Below are 13,027 nucleotides of genomic sequence, written 5' to 3'. Positions count from 1 at the left end.
ATGGATGTCAGCGGTGATGATTTTGAGGCATCACAATAATAATAATTTATTACAACTTTACAGTAATAATTTTAACTGCAGTTTATTACTCCATAAGGTGGATGCATTGAGTTTTACAAAGTAGATCTAAATGTTGAGTTGCAGATAATGAAGGGATTATAAACCAAATGCAGAATGTCACAGTCGCGAGGTTTTCATCCAAGGGTTGCCGGCTGAGTAGGATGATTAGATATCTGGTGGATTCTCTCTCTGTGTTGCATAGATAGGCAAGATGCCCAAAACCTGGGTGTTTTGGCTTCATTTCCAATCTTTTTGTTTGTCCTGGTCTTTACTTTTCCATTTTTACAAAAGGACATTTGGACAGGTACAGGGATAGGAAAGTTTTAGAGATATGGGCCAAACGCAGGCAGGTGGGACTAGTGTAGATGGATACGGGTGTCAGAGGTTATGGGTAGAAGGCAGGAGAATGGGGTTAAGATGGATAGATAGATCAGCCATGATTAAATGGCAGAGTGGACTTGATGAGCCGAATGGCCTAATTCTGTTCCTATCACTTATGAACATGAAATTTCAAGAAAGAGTTTGAGTCATCTGAGATATGAGGTTTTTAACTTTGCAGTGATGACGTGAACTATGGGACGATAAAGTATTCTATATGTAGCTGGCGGTGCTCAAGACTCTGAAGAAGCATGAGAAAAGGTAGATGGAGTTTGACCGTGGACCACTCAATAGTTATATTACCAGTATCTGGGTGATTTCATTGGTATTAACATTGAGTATTTCATTATTTAGTCGTTTGTGCAAGGGTGCTTATTGTTTCTGAGAGTTAATGTTTTCAACCTACATCTCTCATTTACAATCCAGAGTGGCATGCGATGGCCAGTTCATCGGACAGTGAGGATGACAGTTTTATTGCCATGGACACAGAAGAAGTATTGGACGGGCCCATGGAGCAAGACGAAGAAGCTCACGTCGAATTGGAAGTTGAAGAAATGAGGCATAACCGGTCAATGTTAGAATTGCCTGAGGAGGTGTTGGAATACATCTTGTCCTTTTTATCACCATACCAAGAGCACAAAACAGCTGCTCTTGTTTGTAAACAGTGGTATCGACTCATTAAAGGTATGCAACATGGTTCAGAATAAAGGTTTGGAGTGGGATAAAATTTGGGAGTAAGATCAAAATGTTTATAATGACAAGAGATTGAACTTGAGTTGACTGCAGGAGCATGGCATTTCTATGAGCAAGCAAAGGTCAAGTGCACCAATAAACTGGTTCCTTTTTGATAGACAGGCAGTACTTTTTCCACTATAAACCATTTCTTAAAATAACATAATTACTTGGACCTGTTTGCAACACCCTAATTATATCCTTTTCCCATAATATAACTGTTTTTTGAGTTACTCCACCTTTTCCTTTTCACAATTTCCTGGTCTTTATCTTAAATATCTTTTGTATCATTGTCTTCACAACACTAACGAATTTATTCATAGCAATATGTTTTTAAAAAGTAATGTGATGTAGACACCAAGTCTGTGAGCCTTTTCATTTGATCCATGCAATTTGCTGGAGTCGAGAGCCTGTGAATCTTCCATTATGAGCACTGAATTTTCCCTCCAATATGAAACCTCTGTAGTAGATCTGTGTCAGTCTTCGTGCTGTATTGAACGTTTACGGGGAAGCCTGTCTGATGCTTCACTGCGCAAGAGTTGTCTTCGTGTGCAGTCCTTTGGGAATGACTTGTTGTTGTTACAGTCCTGTGAATTCTGAGGTAACTAATGAGCCCAATTCAGTATCTGCGGAACCTGCTGCAGATGCATCTCAATGGTTCTGGTGGGTAGATTGATTTGATTATTATTTTCTGTGATTGTTCCTATCAGATCTGTGATTAGTAAGTTCGCCAAGGCATTAAAATTGATGGTGTTATGAACAGCAAGAAATGTTTCTAAAGCTGCAGCAGGATATACATCTGATGCAAATTAGGCAGAGCATTGGCAGATGAAATTTAATCTTGACAAGTGTGGAATGATACGTTTTTGGAAATTAAAATCAGGGTAGGGCACATACAGTAAATAGTAGGGCGATAAGGAATGTTGATGAACAGAAGGATCTAAGGGTTCAAGACCATAGTTTTCCTGAAAGTGACAACACAGGACTACATAGGATGGTGAACGCATATGGCATGGGGGAACAAGAGACTACAGATGCTGGAACTATAATGACAATTCAGCGGATCAAGCAGCATCTGTGGAGGCAAAAGGAGAGTCAATCTTTTGGGTTGATTCCCCGCTTCAAGACCACGTGTGTAGAGGGAAGATAGCCAATATATAGAGGGTGAGGTTAGACGGAGGAGAATGGTAGGTGATGGTACCGACAAGATGAGTGGGTAGGGAAGTGGTGATGGGCAGATGGGGGAGAGGGTAGGAAAGGTGAACCAAGGAAGAAGAAACTCAAGATAAACACAAAGGTAGGTAGGAGTTTGAGTGAGGAAGTTGGGGGAGGGTGATGTCTAGGTAATGGAGGGGGCGGGGGTTGAAAAAGAGAGACCCTGGCTTGCAGATGTTGTTGCCTGCACCTTGGACTTAGTTGAGAAAGGATGCTGACATTAGTTTGTCAATACTGCCAGTGAATTTGATTTTGCTAAGGCAATTTAAAATGGCATCTCTGGCCTATTTCTCCCACTGCATAGAGGAGGCTATGGATTGCTGCTGCTCTGTAGACCATGTGTTTGGTGCCTTTTCTGTTTAAACACTTTGTCAGCTGGACAAATGCTGTGTTTGTGTATTGGAGGCAGTTATGGATTTTATCATTGATGTTTGCACTCGTTGAGATATGGCTCCAAGATATGGGTATTGATCCATGTACCACGGGATCTTAGCATGGACTGTCAGGCGGTGGTATTAGGCTGAAGTTTTGATTGTGCCTACCTACCCTGTCAAATGTTTCAGTGACAAAATCGGTGATGGTTTGGAACTTGATGTGCGAGTAAGTTAGCGTCATCTGTATACTGTAAACAGGCCGGTGGTTAGACTGATCTTGGTTCTGGATATGGGGGCAATGAAGAATGAGCAGATTCCCACTTGTCCAGTAGAATAATTCTAGTGGGAAGCTTGGTGTTGAGGTGAAATATTGCAGAAAGATTGAGAAGAAGACTTTTGTAATGACACAGCTTCTTTTGAACCCACTTTGTACAGAGATAGTTTTGTTTAGAGATACAGCGTGTAAACATGCCCCTTGGCCCACCGAGTCCACGCTGGCCAGCGATCGGCCCGCACACTAGTTCTATTCTACACACGGAGGCCAATTTAACTTACAACCCTGCACTTTGGAATGTGGGAGGAAACCGGAGAAAACTCACACGGTCACAGGGAGAACGTACAAACTCCGTCCAGTCAGTGCCCATAGTCAGAATCGAACCCAGATCTCTGGTGCTGTAAGGCAGCAACTCTACCGCTGCACCACTGTACTGTCTGTGCCCATGGTGCCTCTGTTAGTGACGTTCACAGATGGCATGAAGTGGATAGAAGGTATTGATGAAGGTTTGAGCCAAATTTGAGAAGAACTCTCCACAATCTTGCTCGGGTGCATGATTTGAAAGTTTTCTTTGAAGTCACAAAACTTCAATTTTCAACTATGGATGCAGCTCCCTATTTTGTTCTTGTGTTTGTACGGTGATGGAAATTGTATTTGATGGGCTTTCAATGGACAGAATTGGCATTGCAACAATGCAAGATGCTCTTCAGTCACTTGGAGAAAGTGGTTGAGAAGATTTCCATGCTAACTTTCACTATGATAGGTAAAGGGGAGATTCTTCTGTTATTGCTGGAATCGGATATCTCTTGAAAATGCCATGATTGTGGCACCTCCGGTATCCTAAGATGCTCTCCCTTTCCCAAATTAGAAAACCGGGGCATCCGGAGAAAACCCACGAGGTCACAGGGAGAACGTACAAACTCCGTGTAGACAGCACCCATAGTCAGGATCAACCCCAAGTCTCTGGCACTGTAAGGCACAACTCTACTGTGCCATCCACATGAAGACCATTCAACTTCCAGTTTGCTCTGCCAGCTGATGTATTTGACATCTTGTTCCTTCTGCTGGCTTTCTCCAGCTCGTTAGGCCTCACTCAGGCCAGTAATATCAATGTTGAGATGTCTTGAGTTCTTGGGCCATAATGGTTTTGCAATATTTCTGGTCTATTGCTGTGGTCCATGTTGATCTTTATGCTCCAGGTGATCTCAGTAAACAAGGGGGTGATTGTTGCACCATGCTATCATGATAGAACATTATAGTTTAAAGGCAAGGAGGCATAAGATGGTGGAAACCAGGCTGTGATGCATGGATGCCACTCTTCCAATATGCCTGTATCTGCTTACACTATAATCGCAGACAGATATTTTTGCCTGCAACCTCTTTATGAGTGTCTCTCCTGCATACCTGCTCAAGGTAAATGGGAGAAGTGGAGGGTGGGGAGCTGGAGCATGTTGGAGTGGGGAGCTGGAGCATGTTGGAAACTGAAGGGTTTTCGGAGATGGAGATACTGAGAGAGGGCGGACATCAGAGGACAGGTGTACCGTGAGACTGTAGTGGTAATTAGTGGAAAGGCCCCTTATTAACCCACTTACAGTTTTGTAGCTTTTCCTTGATCTTTCTTTGCAACTTCTAATATTTCCAAATCTTGTGTCGAATTCTAGCTGCATCTTCAGAAAGCAGACCGAATCAAAAAAAAAAAATTGCCATGCAATATGCAACTTCATAAATTGGTAATAAAATTTGTGGGTTGTTGATAATGAACTTCTCACGGGAAACGAGGGGGAGGGGATGGCAAGGAGAACATTTTATTAATTACATTTATTCATTATTTATGTATTAAAAAGGCCACTAAGCTTCTGTGTCTCTAACTCCCAGGTGTGGCTCACCAGTGTTATCATGGTTTTATAAAAGCTGTTCAGGGAGGATATATTCAGTGGGAGAGCCGAACCTATCCATATCCTGGGACTCCGATAACCCAGCGCTTCTCACACAGTAAGTAGAATCTCACAATACCATTGCTTTGGCCTGGGTAGACAGTGTTTATTAAAGTAGCGATTGTATAATAGCCCTGTCCCACGGTACGAGTTCATTCCAAGAGCTCTCCCGAGTTTAAAAAAAATCAAACTTGTGGTAAGCACGGAGAATGAATGTAGCGGGTACGTCAGAGCTCGGGGACGTCTCTTAGCGACTCGTAACGCGAAAGGCAGGTACTCGGGAAGACTCGCTATCGGCGGGTAAGCACGGGAAGACTCGTGAAGATTTTTCAACATGATGAAAAATGTCCACGAGAGCCCCGAGTACCGACGAGCGGCCATTACCGTAAATATCCACGTTCGAATCAGGGCAAACTCGGGAGAGCTCTTGGAATGAACTCGTACCATGGGACATGGGTTTTAGTGTGCAAAAAAACAAAGTGCTGGAGGAACTCAGCAGGCCTGGCAACATCTGTAGAGTGAAATGGACAGGTGACGTTTTGGGTGTGAACCCTTCATTAGACTCGGAGACATTTGGCAAAATTATAACTATTGACGTGTGTTGCACAGCCACACAATTTCCATCACAGACGCTGCCTAACCCACTGAGTTCTCCCAGCACTTTATATTTTGCTCATGATTCCAGCAACTGCAGTCTGTTGTCTCCTGATTGTATCGGTGTCGTTGATTGAACTGAACCTTGTTGCGTACCAGGAGCAAACCCGCAAGTTTGTGCTAATCAGTAGAATTACCACTTGGGGGATATTTTGAATAGAGTTTTGGGTATGTAAAATGGGAAAGAATTATTCATTTCAACGAATACTTGGTTTGTATTGGGATTGATTTATTATTGTCAGGTGTAGAGTGGAAACACTTTGTTTTGCCTGTATCCTGGTAAATCATTCCATACATGACTCCTACAGGCATTGCAAAAGAGAAAGTAACAAAATAGCGTTACAGCTACAAAAAAAATGCAGATTATCAATCTTGTCTGTGTGATGGCCTAGGCTGTGTCCAAAACCCTCTGTAACTTCCTGCGGCTTTGGGCAAAGCAGTTACCAAACCTAGTTATGATGCATTCCAATAGAATTGCTTTCTGTGGTGCATCTATACAAATTGGGTTGAGTGATTGGAAAAATGCCGAATTTTCTCAGTGTTCTGAGGAAGACCTGCATGTCCTCATCAACTATGCTGACCTATAGATTCCTTGAAAGACATTAACCTCTGATCGTGAGCAATTGTTATTGAAGAACTTTCAAGAATAGTTGTGTTCTTCTCTTTTGTATCTCTACACTTCCCTCTGCGCCCCCAAATTGCTAACTGTGACTGGGATTGGTTCTGTGGGTGTTGATTCTTGGCTTTGACTTGCAAGGGATGGTAACACATAATATCTTTAATTTCATGTATTTTTCGATGACATGGTGAATGTCAGCAATGTATTCAGCAATGCAAAGTCCATCTCTCGTTTCCCTCCTCTTGACTCTCAGTCTGAAGAAGGGTCTCGACCCGAAACGTCACCCATTCCTTCTATCCAGAGATGCTGCCTGTCCCACTGTTACTCCAGCATTTTGTGCCTATCTTCGGTTTATTTAGTATTTCTCTGAAAATATCCATTGAAACTTATAAGGAAGTTAGTATGTTCTTTTGTCTCATTTGAGCAACAAGGGAAATATGTTTCTGTGGTCCTCATCATTTTAATACTTTCCCCACATAAGACATTGACTCAGAGAAGTTAAAAAAGGCAAAGGTGCTTGTAGCCTTGAGAATCCCTTAAGTATCAGTTTATCTTCTGTGTTTTGGCTCCTTTAAGTAGGAAAAATCTTCAAGTTCTTTTTTGCTATTGATTCTAACGTTTATTAGGAGATTGTGGTTCCTTGATCAACGTTCGTTCTAAGCTTGGGGCTTGTTTATGTTTTCACGCCAAGTCTCCATCAATACTGTTAATTTTTAATGCTCCTCACTTGACCAGCTAGCTATATGTCATTATATCATCATTTATTTCAATAGTACATCATGAAGAGGAAAAACCCACAGTAAATTCCTGCGGCTGCACATTAATTAGTGGCTAGCTAGTCAGCATCGGTTCCATTCAGCATTTTTTCAATTGAAGAGCTTCAATGTTTTAATGATACTTATCAATGGGATGTATTCGGACATTATTAGAAGATCACATCCAATGCGATGATCTTAGTTTGATTTTATAGTTCAATTAATAATTCCAATATACTTTTTCACACATTGTTTACTGCTGCAATCTTTAGATGACGTTAATATTGATGGAGCTTTGGCGTGATATGAATATAAATAAATCTCAAGCTTAGTACAAACTTTGATCAAGGAATTATAATCTCCAAATAAAAGTTCAGCATTGCACAATCTTTTCTGAAGCATTTTTCCGAGTATAGGCTGTTCCCGGTTATATCCCCGAACACATCGGCACCCGTACATACGAACAAGCTCCCATAATATTAAATTCAAAGGTCTAATGGACATATACAGTGCCCTCCATAATGTTTGGGACAAAGACCCATCATTTATTTATTTGCCTCTGTACTCCACAATTTGAGATTTGTAATAGAAAACAATCACATGTGGTTAAAGTGCACATTGTCAGATTTTAATAAAGACCATTTTTATACATTTTGGTTTCACCATGTAGAAATGACAGCAGTGTTTATACACAGTCCCCCCCCATTTCAGGACACCATAATGTTTGGGACACAGCAATGTCATGTAAATGAAAGGAGTCATGTTTAGTATTTTGTTGCATATCCTTTGCATGGAATGACTGCTTGAAGTCTGCGATTCATGGACATCATCGGTTGCTGGGTGTCTTCTCTGGTGATGCTCTGCCAGGCCTGTATTGCAGCCATCTTAGCTTATGCTTGTTTTGGGGGCTAGTCCTCTTCAGTTTTCTCTTCAGCATATAAAAGGCATGCTCAATTGGGTTCAGATAGGTGATTGACTTGGCCACTCAAGAAATTACCATTTTTTTGCTTTGAAAAACTCCTTTGTTGCTTCAGCAGTATGTTTGGGATCATTGTCTTACTGTAGAATGAACTGCTGGCCAATGAGTTTTGAGGCATTTGTTTGAACCTGTTTGAAGCAGATGGGATGTTTCAATACACTTCAGAATTTATTATGCTACTACCATCAGCAGTTGTATCGTCAATGACGATAAGTGAGCCAGTACCTTCAGCAGCCATACATGCCCAGGCCATAACACCCCCAGCACCGTGTTTCACAGATGAGGTGGTATGCTTTGGATCTTGGGCAGTTCCTTCTCTCCTCCATACTTTGCTCTTGCCATCATTCTGATATAAGTTAATCTTCGTCTCATCTGTCCACAAGACCTTTTTCCAGAACTGTGGTTGCTCTTTTAAGTACTTGGCAAACTGTAACCTGGCCATCCTAATTTTGCGGCTAACCAGTGTTTTTTTTTTTTGTCCCAAACATCTTGGAAGGGCATTGTACATGGCAAAACTCTCCACTTTTCGTAACTTATTTCATATCAGTCTTGTGTGCTCTTGATGTCATTCATTGCAATACTGTGGAGGTACTGTTACCCTATCGAATGATTTTTTGAGTCTTTTCTGACAAAATTGACTTATGGATGTCTGAAAAAATAGAACCCATTTGTAACCCAGGGACGGCCAGAACTAAGGAGAGAGGAACGGAGATGGCATATCCGATCGATGACCTTTCATGAGAACTGATTGAAAATCATTGACCTGAAATGTTCACGTTGTTTTTCTTTTTCTTGATGCTTGCCTGATCTGACATGTTTCCCGTGTATTCTGTTTTTATATCTGATTTCTATCATTCAGGATAATTTAGCATTAATGTTGGTGGGTGCCATCTATTGCAGGTGATGCACCTGCATTTAAATCGTGCAATATTTTCCCATGACATGCTTAAGTGATAAGTCCTTGTGTCCTTGTTTTGTAAGTTAAAATAACAAGCTGCAAGTACCATCATTTTTGTGAAAGTCGTACTGATCAGTAAATATTTTGCGGGCATTTTTTCACAACTAATAGGTATGTAATGTTGTGTAAATACCATGAAGCGATTATTAGGCAAGCCCATGGTACCTATGTAGTCATGGAATGATCTTATTTGAAGTATGAGGTATTTAGCATTTATTAAGTGGGAGAAGGAACTGCAGATGCTGGTTTACACTGAAGATAGACACAAAAAGGTCTCAACCCAAATCGTCACCCCAGAGATTCCTTTTCTCCAGAGATGCTGCCTGACCAGCTGAGTTATGTCAGCATTTTGTGTCTATCTTTAGCCTTTAATAGTAATCTTTGCAAATGTAGAAATCGCAACCTAGGGTTGCCTGTAAGTGAAGTGAGATTAAATGTTGGGTGAGTCCAGAACTAGGGGCCACAGTTTAAGAATAAGGAGTAAGCCATTTAGAACGGAGACGAGGAAACACTTTTTCTCACAAAGAGTGGTGAGTCTGTGGAATTCTCTGCCTCAGAGGGCGGTGGAGGCGGGTTCTCTGAATGCTTTCAAGAGAGAGCCAGATCGGGCTCTTAAAAATAGCGGAGTCAGAGGATATGGGGAGAAGGCAGGAACGGGGTACTGATCAGCCATGATCACATTGAATTGCGGTGCTGGCTTGAAGGGCCGAATGGCCTATTCCTGCATCTATAGTCTATTGTTGTCTATTATCTAAATGATCGATACTAGTAATAAAAAGAAAACTGCAGATACTGGAAATGTGAAATAAAAACAGAAAATGCTGGAAATGTTCTGACGGTCAAAGATAAGAAACATTAACTATATTTTCCCCCCTCCACAAATGCTCCCTGACTTGCAGAGTGTTTTTCAGCATTTTCTGTTTATATTTCAAATAGAAACATAGAAACATAGAAATTAGGTGCAGGAGTAGGCCATTCGGCCCTTCGAGCCTGCACCGCCATTCAATATGATCATGGCTGATCATCCAACTCAGTATCCCGTACCTGCCTTCTCTCCATACTGATCCCCTGCCACAAGGGCCACATCTAACTCCCTCTTAAATATAGCCAATTAACTGGCCTCAACTGCCCTCTGTGGCAGAGAGTTTCCGAGATTCACCGCTCTCTGTGTGAAAAAGGTTCTTTTCATCTCGGTTTTAAAGGATATTCCCCTTATTCTTAAGCTGTGACCCCTTGTCCTGGACTTCCCCAACATCGGGAACATGATGGATGATTGGACCGCAAGGTGCTGACAAATGTATCCCTATTTTCAAGTTCCGATTTTATGATTTTTGGTATTTTTTCTCATTTTAATGAAAACTGCTTTAGTAGATATTATTTACAATTGTAGGCTTATACACTGTACCTTTCTCCCAAATAGTGGCATTGCAGCGTCCCTTGCCCAGATTATTGTTATTGATTGCCTCTAATTTGACATGGAATGTATAATTGTCAATAACTTGTCGATGTGCACAAGCATACTTGTTTCAATATCTTATTCTAAGCTTGAATTTAGCAGCAGCATTGACGATAAACACATTTCCATCTCTGATTGTAAGTACAAGTTTGGAGTCCTGTTTAAGAAGGAACTGCAGATGCTGGAAAATCGAAGGTAGATAAAAATGCTGGAGAAACTCAGCGGGTGCAGCAGCATCTATGGAGCGAAGGAAATAGGCAACGTTTCAGGACGAAACCCTTCCGGGTTTCGGCCCGAAACGTTACCTATTTCCTTTGAGCTTCAGCCCGAAACATTGCCTATTTCCTTCGCTACATAAATGCTGCTGCACCCGCTGAGTTTCTCCAGCATTTTTGTCTACCTTGGAGTCCTATTTACTGGAATTCAGTGCAGCGATAGAATATCATTAAGACAGTGTGACAGTTTTTTCAGGAAAATTGATTCCCCTCTATTCCTCCCTCTCCCCAGCTTCTCCACACCGAACTAATGTCAAACACTGTTCAATGTCTTTAATTCCAGGTGCTTGTTACTATGATGCCAATCAGTCTATGTACGTCTTTGGGGGTTGCACTCAAAGCAGTTGCAATGCAGCATTCAATGACCTCTGGCGGCTTGACCTCAATAGCAAAGAATGGATCCGACCTCTGGCTTCAGGTACGTCTAAAACCACAGTGAACAATGTCAAACTAACAGAAATATGACATTGATCGTAGTAACTGAATTTGGCTGCCAAACGCAAGCAAGCAGGGATATTGGATAGACTCGGCTTGTACTCGCTAGAATTTAGAAGATTGAGAGGGGATCTTATAGAAACGTACAAAATTCTTAAGGGATTGGACAGGCTAGATGCAGGAAGATTGTTCCCGATGTTGGGGAAGTCCAGAACAAGGGGTCACAGTTTAAGGATAAGAGGGAAATCTTTTAGGACCGATATGAGAAAAAAAGAATTCACACAGAGTGGTGAATCTGTGGAATTCTCTGCCACAGAAAGTAGTTGAGGTCAGTTCATTGGCTATATTTAAGAGGGAGTTAGATGTGGCCCTTGTGACTAAAGGGATCAGGGGGTATGGAGAGAAAGCAGGTACAGGATACTGTTGGATGATCAGCTATGATCATATTGAATGGCGGTGCAGGCTCGAAGGGCCGAATGGCCTACTCCTGCACCTATTTTCTATGTTTCTATACCTGAATTGATAGATTGATGATGTTTGAGTGGTTTTAATGCAGAATTAATAATCCCAGTGCCTAGTGTCAATCAGTATCAAATAGTGAGTGGTCACACAAAAGCTATTTGTTAATGGTGCAACAACTGCAGAGTGGAATAGCTGTTGCACTGTTTTTTTTTCTGAACTAAGTGTTTCAAGAATCTTTGGAATTGACTCGTGGGAGATGCACTAAATGGGATCTTGTTTGGCCAAAATCTGTGCAGCTGATTTCAGACAGCAACTTGAATGTAGCTTTTGTCCTAACACCTCCTGAGCGTGGTCAGTAAATATTAAGGAACGGCACAGTGGTGCAGCTCGTAGAGCAGGTTTGTAGGTTAAATGACCTCTAGTGTGTTGGGAGTGGATGAAATAGTTGGATAGCAGAACTAGTGTGAATCGATGGCCCCCATGGACTCTGGGCCAAAGTGCCTGTTTCAATGCTGTGTCTTCCAATCAGAGTTTCCACTAGTGTGTGCGCGTACACTGTGTTTGCGTGCATTGTGTGTGTATGTGCAATGTGTTGTGTGTGTGTGTGTGTGTCACGTGCTGCATTGTGCATGTGTGTGCATTGCATGTTTGCGTGCAGATGTTGAGGGAGGGAGTATGTTGAGGTCCTGAATCATCAAGCAGGAAGAAGACTGGACACTTGGTAGCATCTCAAAGGGCAGTTGGAACCCATGGAATCAGTCAATCTTGGAGCAGAGTTGGCTTGTTCAGGCAAGCAAAGAAAATGGGCAAAAAAACTCCACATGAAGGGATGGCCAGTGCTGAATTGCAGAAGCACCGCCTATCCACGGATACTTCCCACGTAATACAGAGAAGTGAATGAGTTTGACTTTATATGCAGTTATAATGCAGTTCATTTGACATTATTGTGGGTTGAAAACTAGCATTGTCAGCACATTTTTAAATGAAGATTAAAATTTACATTTTTGAAAAGATTTAAAGCAATCTTTGCTGGGATACCACAAAATTAGTTATGATTTTTGCATTATGTGCACGACTCGATTGTAATCATGAATAGTCTTTCTTGCGATCGGATAGCATGCAGACAAAAGCTTTTCGCTGTATCTTGGTACACAAGACAGCAAAGAACTAAACTAAACTAATTTAGCTTTTATTCCTTTATATCATATTTCTAGGGTTGATTAAAACAATTAAGGGATTCAGTAGGAAAAAAACCTAATTGCTCTGAGCGTTGAGATGTGTGTCTTGATTTATCTCCAAACTCCTTGAGGATCACAACATAATTAATTAGAGGATTTTGTTATTATTAAATTGAAATTTATTTTACACTTCTTCAACATGATAGCAAATGTTCAGTATCTTGTTACAGTTAAGATATATTAAATTTGATTTGAGAGAATGGATATTGGCTGGTTATTTGACCACAGA

At 41.3% G+C, this 13,027-nt stretch overlaps 1 protein-coding gene and 1 long non-coding RNA gene across 4 annotated transcripts in view; one reads left to right on the top strand and one right to left on the bottom strand.

Moving 5' to 3' along the window:
• The window catches only part of fbxo42 (F-box protein 42), a 28,880-nt gene that overhangs the window by 5,955 nt on the left and 9,898 nt on the right, over positions 1-13,027 (top strand). For 2 of the 3 annotated variants that reach the window (XM_055659147.1, XM_055659148.1), the window contains exons 2-4: positions 865-1,122; positions 4,909-5,025; positions 10,947-11,081. In XM_055659147.1, the coding sequence (XP_055515122.1) occupies positions 876-1,122; positions 4,909-5,025; positions 10,947-11,081 (499 nt within the window). In that variant the 5' untranslated portion in view covers positions 865-875. Of the gene's footprint in view, positions 1-619; positions 700-864; positions 1,123-4,908; positions 5,026-10,946; positions 11,082-13,027 lie in introns of those variants that run through there. The other variant, XM_055659146.1, reaches the window with a different exon arrangement.
• Positions 5,051-13,027, bottom strand: part of LOC129711503 (uncharacterized) — a 32,721-nt gene continuing 24,744 nt past the window's right edge. The window contains exon 4 of the long non-coding RNA XR_008725854.1: positions 5,051-8,102. This is a non-coding gene — a long non-coding RNA (uncharacterized LOC129711503). The remainder of the gene's footprint in view (positions 8,103-13,027) is intronic.

This window comes from Leucoraja erinacea, chromosome 30 (assembly GCF_028641065.1).
Source record: "Leucoraja erinacea ecotype New England chromosome 30, Leri_hhj_1, whole genome shotgun sequence".
NCBI lineage: Eukaryota > Metazoa > Chordata > Chondrichthyes > Rajiformes > Rajidae > Leucoraja > Leucoraja erinaceus.
This window is presented reverse-complemented; position numbering and strand designations above follow the sequence as displayed.